General features: G+C 45.0%; 1 protein-coding gene across 5 annotated transcripts in view; it reads right to left on the minus strand.

Annotated features, from left to right (window-relative positions):
- Positions 1-16,311, minus strand: part of RNF216 (ring finger protein 216) — a 142,795-nt gene that overhangs the window by 72,933 nt on the left and 53,551 nt on the right. For all 5 annotated transcript variants that reach the window (XM_032326721.1, XM_032326718.1, XM_032326720.1 and 2 more), the window contains exons 10-13: positions 15,319-15,369; positions 14,254-14,391; positions 13,014-13,162; positions 12,191-12,269 (exon numbers count right to left, since the gene is read on the minus strand). In XM_032326721.1, coding sequence (XP_032182612.1) covers positions 12,191-12,269; positions 13,014-13,162; positions 14,254-14,391; positions 15,319-15,369 — 417 coding nt within the window. The remainder of the gene's footprint in view (positions 1-12,190; positions 12,270-13,013; positions 13,163-14,253; positions 14,392-15,318; positions 15,370-16,311) is intronic.

The following is a 16,311-nucleotide window of genomic DNA, read 5'->3' on the forward strand; positions in this document are numbered from 1 at the left end:
ACATTGCTCAGGCACTACCCAGCAATAGGAAAATGACCTTGAATCCAACAGTACACACGAGAAATTCCACCCTGTGACAGCTCCGCTCTGTGCTTTAAGCATTCGTTTTTGCTCCTGTTTCCCTTGCCCACATTCCTCCTCCCTGACACACACACCCACAGGGAGATGGGGTGTTTTCATGCCTGTGCTATTACCATAGCAACAATTTCTCTTCTACCTGCAAGGGTGGAAGCCCTGCAGTGCTCTGTGCTGAGAACGCAAAGAGGGGACATGAAGGCTCTGTGCTCTGATACACACGTGCATACCACACACGCGCACACGCGATGCACACACATGCACATGTGACACAGGCACACTCCTCCAAGGACACTGCAGTGAGAACCAGTAAAACGAATTAAATTAAAATGTTGACACCTGGTCACACAATTAGTGGAAAGACAAAGAAGGCAAATGACTATAAAAAGATATTTTGTAGACATCAATTCTTGAGGGATTTTTAACGTGAGATTTCTAAAGACTTTGAATCAAAATGCGTCTCTCCTTTGATGAGGCCACAGGCACACACAAGAAAACCATTAAGTTATTTTAACAAAACATATGAAGGCACTAAACAAATAACTGTGGTTTCCAGAAAGATAGGCACTCAGAGCTTATGATCCCCATATGGTTTGTGAACAGGGCTAGGCTGTGGTGAGTCTGATAAGCAATGGCTCATGGTAGCCACAGAAACCAGGAGAAAGGGTCAGAGTTTCAGCTTTAATAACATGCCCATCCAAGTCTGTTAAAAATTCAGTCTCTTTCCATACCACAGACAACATATCTTAGCAGAAACCCAGACAACAAAAGAGAGACAAGGAGGTATGTCCTTTCACTACAAGGACAGTGAAACTGTGATGTGAGCAGCACCGACTTCCGGGCCTGCCTGCTGCACTGGGGGTGGGTGGGGTCAAGACTCAAAGATCTGTACCTACCAAGAAGACAAAAAACAGGGGTGCCTGGGTGGCTCAGTGGGTTAAAGCCTCTGCCTTTGGCTCAGGTCATGATCTTGGGATCCTGGGATCGAGTCCCGCATGGGGCTCTCTGCTCAGGGGGGAGCCTGTTTCCTTCTCTCTCTCTCTGCCTGCCTCTCAGTCTACTTGTGATCTCTGCCTGTCAAATAAATAAATAAAATCTTAAAAAAAAAAAAAGAAAAAGACAAAAAACATAACCCATGTGTCATGGAGACAAACCATGGATTTTTTTTGTTTTTAAAGATTTTATTTATTTATTTGACAGACAGAGATCACAAGTGGGCAGAGAGGCAGGCAGAGAGAGAAGGAAGCAGGCTCCATGCCAAGCAAAGCGCCCGATGCGGGGCTCGATCCCTGGACTCCCCGAGATCATGACCTGAGCTGAAGGCAGAGGCTTAAACCACTGAGCCACCCAGATGCCCCAAACCATGGATTTTTATCTTCACTGTGACTAATTCTGGGTTCTCTAGCAAAACGAATTATTGTTTTTCTAGGTCCTTCCTACACTCATCTCTTGAAATATTCCCTGAAATGCCAATCCTTTCAGAAAGGGATTAAAAAAAAAAAAAACAAAAAAAAACGAGAAACCCCAAAGGAGGGACACAGCAGTGCTGTGGACCAAATACTAAGACTCGTGGGGCATAGGCAGCCTTCATCAGGACACGGCTCTCCCCACAGAAGCACGGGTCCTTCTCTGAACTTGAACAATGCGGGTTAAAGCAACAGTAGTCATTTCTTACAGAACATATTAGCACAAAATTTCGCTTAAAAAAACCTATCCTCTTTCCACTGTGGCACGCTAGTGAGAAAGGAGTTTTCTGAGTACGTGATTTGAGAAGTTAAGGTATGCGAGAAGTCATCTTTTGGTCCCTAATGGGACTTTACATCTGCCCATCTTAGGGGAATTCCACACTCTTGAGGGAGAGTTTAGAAATACGGGACAATTTCCTCCTTTCTAGGAATTCCTCACCTGCGCGCTGCTCGCGTCAGTCTCCACCTTCCCTGTGACCCAAGACGTGCCAGGCACCGGAGCTGGCGCGGTCCCCGCTTACTCCCCCTTCCCCGCCTTGAGACACACCCAACACTACACTGACTTCTCCCCAGAGGTCTGTGAGGTAGGTGCAACCGGTCTCATTTTACAGATTTAAATACTGTGGCTCAGGGAGGGGGCGTATTTACCCTAAGTCACAAAGCCAAGAAGCTGAAAAGAGCTGGAACAAAAGCCTGAGCCGGTTTAACATCAAAATCCGTCTTCTCCAGGACGCGAGGCTGTCTTCTGAGCCGCAGCGCAGGCAGCAGCCACAGGCGCCACACTATCTGCGGCTTCATGGCGCGCCCAGCTCAGCGCTGGGTCCAGAGCCCCACGCCAGCGAATGCTTCTCACACGGGGGTCTTCCAGAGAAGTCTCCAAATTCTGAACTTCCTAATAAAGCCCAGCACAAGTGTGTGTTCCAAGCACTGCTGACGGCAGAGGAACACAAAGCCTCTTCCTTCGAACGGAGAGTTCTGTGATTTGTCTCCTGGAAGGTGGCAACATTTTAAGCATCTAGAGCAGCTTCCCCGGGTGAGAAAAGAAGCCCTGGAATGCTCTCTGGGGTCAAGGCAGAGTCATGCCCACCTCCTAGGTGGGGTGGGGTTGGGGTGCGTGCCAAGGAAATGGGTGAATACCCAAGTCCACACTGACAGCTCAGCCTGCCTGGACCTCCTGGGCTCTGAAATGCGCTCGTCTGCGTGCTGGAGAGGCAGCACCGACCCGAGTTCCCAGGGGAGAAGTGTGAGGGCTACCCCCCCCCCCCCTGCCCTGCCGGTGCCCACTTACCATCCTCTCAGCCTCCTCAAAGGCAGGCCAGGAAGGGGAGGCACTTGTTTTCACTGCTCAGTGCCCAGTGTCACGGGACAGAAAAGATTAAATATAGGAATAAAAACTACTCCCACAGGACCAAGGGGAAACGAAAAAACCGTTTTGTTTATATTAGCTTTTCTGTTTAACCTGTGTGTATACGCGTATGTATACCTGCGTGTATAAAGATTTTTATTTATTTGAGAGAGAGGGATTGAGAGAATGAGTGGGAGGAGGGGCAGAGGGAGCAGCAGAGCAGGGAGCCTGACACAGGACATGATCCCAGGGATTATGACCTGAGCCCAAGGCAGACGCTTAACCAACTGAGCCACCTAGGTGTCCTATGTGTATGTACTTTTAAAGATTTTATATATATTTTTAAAAGATTTTATTTATTTGACAGAGAGAGACACAGCGAGAGAGCGAACACAAGCAGGAGGAGTGGAAGAGGGAGAAGCACCCCTGCTGAGCAGGCAGCCTCCTAGGACCTGAGCCGAAGGCAGACGCTTAAGGACTGAGCCACCCAGGCACCCCAGGATTTTGTATTTTTGAGCAACCTCTATACCCAACATGGGGACTGAACTCACAACCCCAAGACCAAGAGTTGCAGTTCTACTGACTTAGCCTGCCAGGCGCACCCCTCTCCCACATATACATTTTACCTTTCCTCCCCTTGAGTAGATTTCTCTCTCCTTTTCAGGTAAGTGCTGCAAACAACAGCAGACACCATATTTTATATGACTTTTACTGGGAAGGCAGTATAGGAGAAAAGGTAAACAATATTTGTCTTTTTTTGTTTTTATTCTTCTTGGGAACACACACACACACACACACACACACGCACATCCACTGAAAGAACCAGGCTCTCTAGTCACAGTGTTAGATGTGTGAAGATCTTAAGTAATGAAGTGTAACTGTCAACCAAAATCTTCCAAGGACCAAGAAGCCGATGATGAACACAAACACTGTAGCTGTTTGCTACAAGGGATTTTAAAAACTGGAAAATAACAAAAATATTAAGTTAAAAACAGAGTTAGATCCTGAAACCTCACTGCCACGATGCCAGTTCTGCTCCAGGACTGGCGGGAGGGCACCCACAGGGATGCTGCTTGAGATCTACTCTGGGACTGTGTCCCAGAGGGAAGCCTCCCTCTGGGTTCTCCTCATTGGGTAAATATTGTCCCTCCACTCCGCACCTTAGAGGTCACCTTTTAGGGTGGCTGGGAGAAATGCCGGGAGCTGAGAGCCCTGAAAGGCACCTACCCAACATGCCTGCATGCCACGCTGCCTGCGGTCTTAAACTATTCCGCCGGAACCCTCCGGCTCTGAAGGAAGTGACTCACCTTGTGAGCAGGGGCATGCCAAATCCCCGGGAGGGAATGCCCATCCCGCCTCACCCCACTTCTTTTGTGGACTTGAATGATGAAGCTTGGACTTCCACGCCAGCCAGAGAATGAGCACTTACTCAGGGACTTAAAAAATCCTTTTGTTACCCAAACATTCGGTTCTTGTCAACATAAGTTCCTGAATAAAGATCCTCCCTGACAGTGAGAACAAGAGGATAAAGCTTCATTCAGATCTACATAAATGTAAACGCCTGTGCTCAGCACAGGAGTCAGCTGACTGGCTGGGCCTCAAATTATAGTGCTGCTAATAAGTGCCAAGCGTCCACTGTCACAGCTGGAGCTGCCCTGGCACTGACAGCTGGTCCAGGCTCATTTACATTCTCTTCACGCAGCCATCCAGCTACGGTAGGCGGCCGCAGATGCTGGTTTTTTTAGCAACAAACTGGTTCACTGCAGATGTGAATTCTGGTTATATTTCACTGCCGTGGAGTCAATAACACTGAACGCTACAAAGGACAGGATGGGGCCTGGAAACAGGAGAAAAAGAGGAGTACAGAAGAGACAAGAGAAACACAGGAAAGAAAGGTGAGAAAGACACAGGAAAACAAGTACAAGTCACACCAGGAAAAGACGTGTGATTGTCCAGCCACGCTCACCCTCTTGGTTCACTAAGGAACACCCAGCCAAGGGTCCGTCACAGTTCTTCAACTGAAGCCTTACCACCTGATAGGGCTCCCTCCCTTGGCACTTACTTCATGAATAGTCTTAAATCTCCACCTTCTAGCTCTGGCTACCTTTCTGGAAAGCTCTACGTACAAAACTCTGAATTTATGGAGCAAAGCTAGGATTCTGGAAAAGTACAGAAAGACTCAACAGGGAAATTCTGACCCTCAGAATAAATATTCCAAATGCATCATTTTCAAATCTCCTTTTATCTGACACTCTGCAGTCCCATACCAAACACATTCAATTCATTCCTAAAAGCACCATGCTGAAAACAAACTGATGAATCCTTTATCTGCAAACACACAGGGCTCTGAGGGCCTTGACAAAAGCATTCCATCCTATCAATGAAACAAAGACTCTCTCCCCATTTCATCAAAGATACAGTATCTTATTCTCTTCAGGGATTTTAGAGGAATGATTCCAGGCATTCAAGCCCGCCTCTAGATAATGCATTAATATAAACGCCTCATCTCAGAGTGACAAGTTCCTGGAAATCTAACTGGAGTTTAGATTACTGGCAAAGACACTGCAATGAGGAAGCAGATGCCCTTAGTCTCACATGGGCCAAAAATCAGTTTGTGGCTCATTTCTTAAACATAAGCAATCCACAAGGATTAACGGCTGGTTTAGCCACCTAGCTGAAAAGAAACGATGTCATAAGGGGAATTCATTTAAGTGAAAAAGGTAAAAGCACAGGTTCTAAAATCACTGACATCTCTGATATTAAATTCCAAATGCACACAGTGGTTTGCTTTGGTACTGAGCCTAAAAGAATTCTGTTTACGAGACACAGTCTTGCTGACTGACATACTTCTGAAATGCTCAAGAGGAAAACCATTTCTCATGGAGTGTCAGTGCCACCTAGTGGTGACTCTCCATAGTGCCGAATAACGAGGGACCACCTTAGACCTAATTGTAAGCTGGCTCTCCCTTCCCCGTGAAGAACAGGGCAGGAACTTCCCAACCTGCTGTCTCTGCCTCAGGTTCCCAAGACACAGTTTTTACTTTATTTTCCACGGTGGGCCAAACTCTGCAGACATTACCCAAAGGTGGAAACTGTCCAGAACATGGATGCTCTCATATGCAGGGAGGGTCAAGTTCTGAAGCACACTGTCATTGAGAAAGCCTTATGATGCATTTTCTTTACTGCAAAACATTACTAAGGGACACAAAAGGATCTGAAAAAACGTAAGTACATGCTTTGAACCCATCAGGACTCACTTTAATGGTAATTATCTCCCTAAACTCATCTATGAATTTGACAAGACTACAGCAAAATGCTGTCAGCATTCTCTAACTCCTGTTACCTACTTCTTAGATGGCCTGCCGGAAGCTTTCCGCGCTCCCATATGTGTTCCCTGTCCCCAGGGCTCCCTCTTTCCAATGCTTCTTACTCCTGACTACAGAATTTTCCTCTAGCCTAGATCCTGCCTCACGTTCCTGACTCCAGTCACTTTCTAAGTAATTACTGAGCACCTATGTGCCAGGCAAACGTACATATACTGAACACCTCCAGCCTCAAAACTCTACATGTCTAAAACAGAACCAACCAACCTTCTCTCCTGGAATCTTTTTCTATTCTTTTCTTCCTTTTTTTAAGAGAGGGGAGGGGAGAGAATCCTAAGCAGGCTCCTGGCACAGTGTGTAGCCCAACACGGAACAGAATCTCATGACCTCGAGGACACGACCTGAGCCAAAATCAAGTGTCTGACGCTCAGCTAACTGAGTTATGCAGGCGCCCCTCTTTGTCTACTCGATTTGCAACTGCACGTGAATAGCATCATCACTCACTTACCGCCTAAACCAGAGAAGTGAGTCATCTGGACTTCTCCCTACCCCACCAGCCAGAGTGTGTCCTTCGAATCCTATCTCCCCATTATCCTTCAAATCTGTTCCTTTTCTCCACCCCCATCATCTGTTTTGGTTCTCAAGATCTGTACCAGTCAGGACATGCTAGGTTATGCTGTTGGAACTAACTCAAACTTCAGTAGCTCCAAACAGAGACTTACTTCTACATGTCCATCTTGGCAGAAGGAAGGGACAAGGAACCATTTAGCTCTCTTTTTCGTTGGGTTAAAAAAAAAACCCCACAATACACGAAATCTACCCTATGAACAAATCTGAAAGTGTATAGTACAGTACTGCTAACTACATATGCACTAGTGTACAGCAGATCTCAGGAAGTTTTGCATCCCGGGTGACTGAAATTTCACAGCCATTGCATGGCAGTTCTCTGTTCCCGCCTCCCCTAGCCCCTGGCGACCACCATTCTCTTTCCGGCTTCTGTAAGTGACTACTACCTGCAGTAAGGGATCACACAGGATTTGTCTTGCTGTGATAGGCTTATCTCACTAGCATCATGTTCTCAAGGTTCACCCATGTTGTAGCATGACAGGACTTCTTTCTTTCAAAATCCTGATTACTATTCCATTGTATGGAAAGACATTTCCTTTAGCCATTCATCCATGGATAGACATGCTGCTTTTATGTCTTGGCTACTGTGAACAACAACGTAATGAACGAGAGCACAAACAGCTCTCCAAGATCCCGTTTTCAATGGAAAAATATTCAGAAGCAGGATCACTAGATTGTATGGTACTTATATTTTTTAATTAAAAAAAAAAAAAAGAGCCCAATGTGGGGCTTGAACTCACAACCCTGTGATCAAGATAGAAGCTGAGATCAAGAATCAGATGCTTAACCAACTAAGTTATGCAGGTGCCCCAAGATTTTTATTTCTAAGTGATCTGCACGCCTAATGTGGGGCTGGCATTTACCACCCTGAGATCAAGAGTCACACGCTCCACCAACAGAGCCAGCCAGCTGCCCGTATTTTTAATTTTTAGTTTCCATAGGGGATATACTGCTTTACATTTTCATCAGCAATGTACAACAGTTTCAATTTCTTCACATCCTTATCAACACTATTTCCTTTTCCCCCTTTTTGTGTCAGTGAGCGTCCTAGTAGATATGAGACAAACTCACTGTGGCTCTGATTTGCATTTCTTGGACGAGTGGTGCGGAGTGCCTTTTCATATACCTGCTGACCATCTGCGTGTCCTCTTTGAAGAAATGTCTATTTGAATCCTTTGCCCGTTTCTTAATTAACTTATTTCTGTCACTGAGTTACAGGAATTCCTGTGTATTACTGATATTAACACTTTATCAGAGAAATAATCTGGAAATACTTTCTCCCATTCCACAGGCTACCTTTTCATTGATGATGGTCTCCTTTGCTGTGCAAAGGATTTTCAGTCTGATGCAGTCCTATTGGTCTATTTTGGTTTTTGTTGTCTGTGCCTTCGTTATATCCACGAAATCACTGCAAAGACCAGTATTAGGAAGCTTCGTAGGTTTTCTTCCAGGAATTTTAGATTGTGTGTTTCAGTTTTTATTCCATTTTGAGTTGATCTCTGTGGTGTTTCTGCAGGCAGTAATCCAGTTTGCCTGGCACCATTTGTGGAGCAGAACGACCTTTCCCACTGTGTAATCTTGATGCCCCTGACTGCGTAGGTATGGGCTTCCTTCTGGGCTCTTTGTTCAGTTCCACTGGTTTGTAGGTCTGTTTTCATACCACTACCATTCTGTTTTGGTTACTATAACTCTGTACTATGCTTTGAAGCCAGGGAAGTATGAGCCATCTGGCTTTGTTCTTTCTCAAGACTGTTTTTGGCTTATACAGATTTTTGGATCGTTTTTTCTGTTTCTTCAAAAAAAAAAAAAAACCAGCTGGGATTTTCATAGAAATTGTGATTAAAACCGTTAAGTGGCACTGGGCAGGTACGACATTTTAACAATATTAACTCTCCCTTATACCGTGTGGATTCATTTCAATTGGGGCCTATTTGGCTTCTTGAATCTGGATATCCATTTTCCTTTCCCAGACTGTAGAAGTTTTAGAATCTGATTTTTTTCAAATAAGCTTTCTGTCTCTTCCTCTCTTCTCCCGAAACTCTTACAGCACACACACTGATTCACTTAATCGTGTCCCTCCCACTGGTGCCTCAAGCTTTCCTTATTCTTCATTCTTTTTTTTTCCTTTCTGTTCTTCTGGCTAGATAATTTAAAATTGTCAGGTAATTCACATACCTCCTTTTCTTTAGTGTCCTTTCTGGATATCTACTCTGTTCCTTTGGTTGGATTGTATTTCTTCCTGTGCCTTGTTGCTTTGTGGCAGGATCCACACATTTGAAGAAACGGTCCCTGGCTTTGCAAAGGGAAAGACCTTTACCAGTCAACCTAGCTATAGATTCTGGGAACCTTTGGAAGTGTCTTCTTTGGACTTAACAAATGTAAATTCCCAATCAGAGAAGTTTTGCTGGCTTATTTTCAGGAGCTTATAAATCTCTTTTATAAATCTTTTATAAATATTTATAAATCTCTGGTGTCTGCCTACAGTACTGCAGAACTGCTATAAGCAGTCCACCTTCTTTTTGTTCTTAGCAGCCCCCAGTTATCTACAGCATGGTGGGTCTCAGCAGTGCTGAGGCGGGCAAGAGAAACCAGTCCCTTCAAAAACCTCTTCCCCCAAGAAGCTAGAACACTGGGTGCATGCTCCACTCTTCCCTTCTTCAAGGGAGAAGCTGCCAAACCATATCAACCGCTGTCTCTGTCTGAACCGTGGGTCCTCTGGGGCAGCAGCGAGCCTCCCAGCTCTAGTGTTCCTGGCATCTAGGGTCTACCGGGTCCTGTCAGTGCAGTGAGTCGGTGAGACAATAACCAGCCCTTTAGGCAGTACTCCCAAAGTCAGAACACCGGACCTATGCTTCAACTCTTACCCTCCTTAGGCAGAAGCAAGGAGTTGGGGGTTTTCTCCAATTCTTTCCACACTAAACTGAGGGGAAGGGCAGTGGTGAGCAAGTGTATGTCAGCTTAAAATGTTGCCTTTGGGGGCACCTGGCACCTCAGTCAGTAGAACATGTGACTCTTGGATCTCTGGGTCTTGAGTTCAAGCCCCATGTTGGGTATAGAACTTACTTAAATAAGTAAATAAATAAAATGCTGCCTTTGTTCTCAGCAATCTCCAACCTGGTGCCCCACCCTGTCAATGCTTAGTGTCAGGAAAGACCAAAGCCAGCCCCTTGGGTAGCTGCTCAAGAAGTCTGAATGTTAGATTATGTTCGAGTCTTCCCTCTCCCTCCCTCTAGGGGGAAGCTAGGATTTAGGGGTTTCCTGCATGTGCAGATGGGAGCGTCTCTGGCAAGTGAGTTTCATGAAATTTTCCTACAGGCTTCAAGGGAGCCAGCTTTGCAATATCTGGAATGCAGGAGCCTCTTAATTGGTTTCTAAGTTTCTCATAAAGGGAGCTGGTCTGTGTACTATTGATCAGTGTATCTGTAGGGGGCTGGGGAATGAAGGTCTGGGGCTGCTTACTTGTTGACATCACCCCAAATCAGGTTTTTACCACTTCTTCTCCAAGTGACTGACTTCATCCACACTGACATTTCATTGACCAAAAGAAGCTACATGGCCACCTCCAAGTACAAGAAGGTATGTATATCCCTTTCACGGAGAGGAAGCTGAATATTTGATGTTTCTACTTCAGACACTTTCACTGACTTCACAGGTTGATGTTCTGAAGACACTAACAGGACACTGTTTCAGACTCACATATGCCCATATGACTGCCTGTTACTGTCTCCGGAGAATACTGACCTCACCTTCTCTTTGGCCTTCCAAACTGTCTATGAGCAGTTTTATTGGGAGAGTCTAATCTGGAATTCTCAGAGAAAATGTAGTTCCCAGCTCCATCTTAGCAATTCCTGGAGACTCCACAGGAGGTGGCAGTGACGGGGGTCTCTGACCTGGCCTCCAGCAGCCAAGGAGCTCTCTCTCCCTGGTATCTCAGTCCCCCTGTCGTCCGCCCTCTGCCACCTCAGACTGGTGTTCAAGACCTGCATAACCTGGCCTCACCAGCTTGTGAGCCTTCAGGACTACTGATCTTCAGACCTACAACATTCCAGCATCTCTACTTTTCCCCCACTCTCCGCTTCGTTCCCTTGGCTATTGCCTCCCCAGGCATTCCAGTGCTGGGTGCTCGGGGGGCACACATGGCAGTCAGGGGCTCCACTTAGTTCCAAAAGCCAGATACTGTTGGGACAATTGTTATAGCAAAAGCCTTAGGGTGGGACACGTAAGTTCTAAGAATACACTCAGGTTTTACAAAGAAATGTGAATGCTGAAAACAAAAGGAATAAAATTTAGTCCATTAGTTTGGTTTCTTCCTCCTTTCCCAATGACTACTTTCATTTCTTCACTCCTGCAACAAGGCAGAGATATTATAATGTTCAACTCTGGCCATGATATTTTCTTTTATTTTTAAAATTTTATTTATTTATTTATTTATTTATTTATTTATTTATTTAAAAGATTTTATTTATTTGACAGAGAGAAATCACAAGTAGACGGAGAGGCAGGCAGAGAGAGAGAGGGAAGCAGGCTCCCCGCTGAGCAGAGAGCCCGATGCGGGGCTCGATCCCAGAACCCTGAGATCATGACCCGAGCCGAAGGCAGCGGCTTAACCCACTGAGCCACCCAGGCACCCCATGATATTTTCTTTTAAAGATCTTATTTATTTATTTGAGAGAGCGCATGAGCACAGGCAGGAAGGGGGGTTGAGGGAGAGAGAAGCAGATGCCCTGCTGAGCAGGGAGCCTGACGACGCAGGGCTCAATCCCAGGACCCTGAGATCACAACCTGAGCCAAAGGCAGATGCTTCACCTCCTGAGCCACCCAGGCACCCTGGTCATGCTATTTTAGGAAAATGGCTTAAAACATACTTGTTGAGGTTGATGCTAGGCATTTAAAAACTCTTAGTGGCTTCTAAATAGCTGACACATTTGAAGATGTTCTTAGCTCACAGTGCAGTATAGTTACAAAGAAGATTTTCAGTAGCAAGATGACTGGACGGTGTTGGACACCCAACACAATCAATTCTTATAAGAACAGTTAGTGAATAATCTACTAGATGTGACAGAAATGCCATCATGATGCCCAGGCCTTTATCCCTTCACATTTTACATCACAACATATGCCCTCACAAGAAGGCCTCCAACAGGTGACTGGAATTCCACAGTTGGCCCCTATTTCTGCAACCATGTCAACCATGATTCACTAAGTACCTAACTTCATTTGCTTTCATGAAAAGGAGAGCACACAAATCCTTCTCACAGGTCAAAAGGCAGATAACCAGCAGTTACCTGGCCATCAGTGTAGTCTGTAATATCAAAATCTAGAAAGCGAATCTAGGAAAAAATATGCTTCCCTACCTTCCGGCAGCGAGGATTGGGACAACTGAACCTCTTCACATCACTGTCCAACAGAGCAGGAAAGCTGCAGGAGGGGCACCTACAATCAAAACAGCAGAAGGAATATTACTCAGAATATTAAATTGATTTCATGTTCATAATAACATAGAGTTTTATTTTTTGTTGGTTTTTGTTGTTGTTCTTACTTCTTTTTTAAAATAGAGTTTAGGGGCACCTGAGTGGCTCAGTGGGTTAAAGTCTCTGCTTTCGGCTCAGGTCATGATCCCAGGGTTCTGGGATCAAGTCCCACATTGGGCTCTCTGCTCAGCAGGGAGCCTGCTTCCTCCTCTCTCTGCCTGCCTCTCTGCCTACTTGTGATCTCTGTCAAATAAATAAATAAAATTTTTAATAAAATAAAATAAAATAAAATAAAATAAACACATAAAATAAAATAAAACACAGACTGAGGCTCTCCTTTGTGCTGGCTCTTACCAGGAAATGCAGGTGCCATTTTGGGTCCTGCTTCAGTGCAAACCGCTCAATAAACATAGAGCCCTATCTCTGTGAGAACTCCTTGCCCATGTCACCCTTCCTCCATCCTCCAACCCAATGTGTAATGACTGTACCTATAAGCCAAGTGATTAAGAGGTACCAAGGAATGTGAGTAAAAATGTGAAATGTGGATTTTCCCATTAATAAAATTATCCCCTTATTCTTCAGAAGACCAGAAGACCTGGAAAATCCAGCTTTGTTAGAGACTGTCACTGTCTAATGAAAGTGTTCAGGCAGTCTTCATAATGGAGAATGAGGTGACAGACGACACTCTCCAATTCTGAGAACTCACCTGACAAGCTCATCGGCGTAAGCTGCGGCAACTTCTTCTTCGGCTTTCCGCTCGTAGTATTTATACAGGATGGTCTGGGGAAGCACCTTCTCCAGCTCACTGGTTGGGAACGAACATGTGCAACTGCCTTCCATGCAGCTGAGTTCTGACTGGAATTATAAGGGCAGGAGGCAAAAAAAAAAAAAAAAAAGGTAAAATTAAATTAATAAAGAAAGAAGGAGGGGCGCCTGGGTGGCTCAGTGGCTTAAGCCGCTGCCTTCGGCTCGGGTCATGATCTCAGGGTCCTGGGATCGAGTCCCGCATCGGGCTCTCTGCTCAGCGGGGAGCCTGCTTCCCTCTCTCTCTGCCTGCCTCTCCGTCTACTTGTGATTTCTCTCTGTCAAATAAATACATAAAAAAAAAAAAAATCTTAAAAAAAAAAAACCCCCCCACCTTTTTGTATTATATTATGCTGGTATCAATAGACACTAACTTCAGACAGAGAAATATGATCTTGGACAGTTACTTTTTTAAAAGCTTTTAGTTCTTTTTTGGTCTATTTTTAAAGTTCACTTATTTACTTTTAAGTAGTCCCTACACTCAACGTAGGGCTTGAACTCATGACCCCCAAATGAACAGTCACATGCTATTCTGACTGAACCAGCCAGGCATCCCAATAGTTATTCATTTAACTACAACTATAAAATCCTTCAAAAATTTTGTGTAAAAAAAGCCTAACAATGCACTCTCATTCAAACAGCTATAAGGATCTCATTTTTATTACAAAAAGGTTCGATAAGGGGGGGCTCCTGGGTGGCTCAATGGGTTAAGCCTCTGCCTTTGGCTCAGGTCATGACCTCAGGGTCCTGGGATCGAGCCCCACGTCGGGCTCTCTGCTCAGCAGGAAGCCTGCTTCCTCCTCTCTCTGCCTACCTCTCTGCCTACTTGTGATCTCTGTCAAATACATAAATAAAATCTTAAAAAAAAAAGATTCGATGAGTGAAGAAGTCGTGGTGCTCCTGGAGTAGGCATGGGGGCACAGAGGAACAGTGCCATTCCAAGAAGAAATCTGCTCTGCTTTACAACCAACAGAATCACACCAGCCAGGCATTGTCTAGGAATCACACACTTACCAGCATGTCTCAAAAGCTCTACCTCACCCCAGAAAGGGCAATTCCACGAGGCATTTACACTCGTCTATAGATGTCTCAGACTCTGTAAACATTTCCTGTGTGTGCGGACATATTCCATTGAGTCTTACCTTTCCAGATCCAAAGACCGCTTCTTGGGCGTATCTGATGAGACATTCTTTGCAGAACAAGTGAGCATCCGCACACTGAGTGAGCTCCTCGAATGGAAACTCCCCGTAGCAGCAGCGGCACTCAATCAGCTGGCCATCCTGTGGGCCGTCGGAGACACATGAGATGCTAAGCACTGAAGCAGAGGAGCAGCTAGATTTCATACTCCCCCATTTCCAAACACATGCTGAGGTCAGAAGTCACCTCTAGAAGCCGTAAGACAACGAAGAGCTGTTTTCGGCTCTGTAAATCTAGCTTGAGGTGCTAGTACAAATATCAATACATAACTAAAGACAGTGAGAATTTTCATGGGTTTTTATTCTTTGGAGTCATCCTTTGTATAAAGTGATCTTATCATGAGCTCCATGGTGTCAGCAGAACTATAACATCTATACTCAGATGGTAATAGGACTGAGAGTCAGGAAGTGGCATAAAGGATGTCATCCCAAAAAGGCTCTGATGTTGGACTTTGTTCTCCCTGTTAGAAAGCAGGTGTGTAAGGGGGTTGTGTCTTAACCCACACTGTATCTCACTGGACTACAAAGCCAGCTAGAGCAGCAACCCCCCGTACTGTGAATACCAGCAAACCTGCTCTTCCCACTGGCAGAGCCAGACCCAGCCCCCAGGCCATCCCCACCTAGAAAAGGCTGCAAGGTAAGGATGGCAGAGCGTGGAGAAGAGCCACCTGGTCCTGAGGTTAAACACGACATCTTTTCCTTCTAACTTTTTGACAACAGAATTCTGAATTTTCCTCTAAAAGTCTATTTGATGGATTCTAGGAAATGCTTTTTGATTTTTTTTTTTTTTTAAGAGCGACAACTATGTCGTCATCTGTGCTTCAATTCTGATCCAGTCTGGGATCAGGAGCACCCACGACGGTTCAAGCATCCACAGTAAGTTGGCTGAACCATAAACCCAGCAGATGAACAGGGAGTCAAACGGACACCAATTTGCCACCAGGAAATGTGATAAAGAAAAAAGGTCATGTAAATACCCAGAATAAGTGAATTAGTGCAATTTCAAACTACCTTTTGATACTGCTCTTCATTCATCTGGAGGGCAAGCAAAAAGTCTTCATGCTGAAGAATAAAAATAATACAAGCAGATACAAAGTTACCAAAGTTAACACAAACATTTAGCATTTATTTCCATGGACGTAAAAGAACTCGATTATGAATAATGATCTCTTCAGTTACAGTTTAGTAGTTTAAAAAGCTACCTCAGAGTAAATTTAAAATCCATGAGAAAGCTAAATATAAAACAGGAAACCAAGCAAATACTAGAAAATATAAGAGAAGCTTTCTTGAATCTCACTCAAACCGCAGAAGGAATAAGTGAAAAGTATATAGAAACACTTTTGAATAGCAAAGAATAGCACAAGCAAACAATAAACCAAACGGTAAAAAACAAGTTTAACAACATCTTTTGTCGGTGAGGCGGGTGACCCGTGCACTGCTGCACACTGCTCAGAATGTGAACCAATGCAAGCGCTATGGACGAGACCTGGCGCTATGTAACACATTACTTACGTATTTAGGTACTTTGATTCACCTGAGGCACTTCTAGGGATGTATCCCAAAGATACTAGGGGGCAGAAGTAGGAAATACGGGATGCTCAGGGTTATTCACCATGGCACTATTTCTAATAGCAAAAACAATGGAAACCACCCTGGACGTCCATCAAGGAGAATAACCAAATCCACACCGCTACTGCAAACAAGGGCACACAAAGCAGTTTTATTTTAATTTTTATTTTTTTAAAGATTTTTATTTATTGATTTGACAGAGAGAGAGAGAAAGCACAAAAGCAGGGGGAGCTGCAGACAGGAGAGGGAGAAACAGGCTCCCTGCTGAGCAGGGAGCCCAATCCGGGACTCGATCCCAGGACCCTGGGATCATGGCCTGAGTTGAAGGCAGCAGTTTAACCGACTGAGCCACCCAGGCATCCCTTATTACTTATTTTTTTGAAAGCAAGCGAGTGAGCGCACACGCACACACATGCAGTGGGGGGAAGGAGGGAG

This window comes from Mustela erminea, chromosome 20 (assembly GCF_009829155.1).
Source record: "Mustela erminea isolate mMusErm1 chromosome 20, mMusErm1.Pri, whole genome shotgun sequence".
In the NCBI taxonomy this organism is placed as follows: Eukaryota; Metazoa; Chordata; class Mammalia; order Carnivora; family Mustelidae; genus Mustela; species Mustela erminea.